The sequence below is a fragment of the Phytophthora parasitica genome, assembly GCF_000247585.1.
Source record: "Phytophthora parasitica INRA-310 unplaced genomic scaffold supercont2.3, whole genome shotgun sequence".
NCBI classification, from domain to species: domain Eukaryota; phylum Oomycota; class Peronosporomycetes; order Peronosporales; family Peronosporaceae; genus Phytophthora; species Phytophthora nicotianae.
This window is the reverse complement of record NW_008648989.1, coordinates 2,569,747-2,570,222: the sequence shown is the minus strand read 5'-3', so window position 1 is coordinate 2,570,222 and position 476 is coordinate 2,569,747. Positions and strand designations below refer to the sequence as shown.

The 476-nt window shown below is 50.8% G+C and overlaps 1 protein-coding gene across 1 annotated transcript; it reads left to right on the top strand.

Moving 5' to 3' along the window:
- Nucleotides 1–264, top strand: PPTG_21159 (hypothetical protein; the record flags this gene model as incomplete). The annotated part of the gene is made up of 2 exons (XM_008895612.1): nt 1–181; nt 254–264. The coding sequence occupies 2 exons, from the start codon at nt 1–3 to the stop codon at nt 262–264; spliced, it is 192 nt and encodes a 63-aa protein (XP_008893860.1).
- Between the last annotated feature and the right edge of the window lie 212 nt (nt 265–476).

Below are 476 nucleotides of genomic sequence, written 5' to 3'. Positions count from 1 at the left end.
ATGGTGAGCAAATCCAAAGCAGCTACTGCTTCACCCGCTGCTAGCAGCAGCACCAGATCTGCAAAGGTAAAACCCCATCAAGAAGTCATTACCGTGCGTGCATCCCCTGTTACCTCATCAACTGCAACGCACCACGATAATCAAGCTCTACAAGCTCGGCCAACTCCGTATCAGCGACTCCGTGAGCTCCTCGCGGACGCTGGGCGCGTGATATCCAGTGTCGAAGGTAATGATGTCTTGTGGATTATCTTAGCGCTTCGCTAACTGCGAACGGTTCTATGCCGTCGTGAACTAGAGCTCCAGCAACATATCCAGGCCTCTGGCAGCACTGAGCACAGAATCACTATGAGATTGAAGCTCCTCTGGATCTCTGATCACGTTCACAAAGACCTCGCGTTTGTGAAACTACACTTCATTGATGCAGCTTCACCAGAGCCTTTGCAGGACCTTCTCGGGGTATGGTCATTTAACAAGTT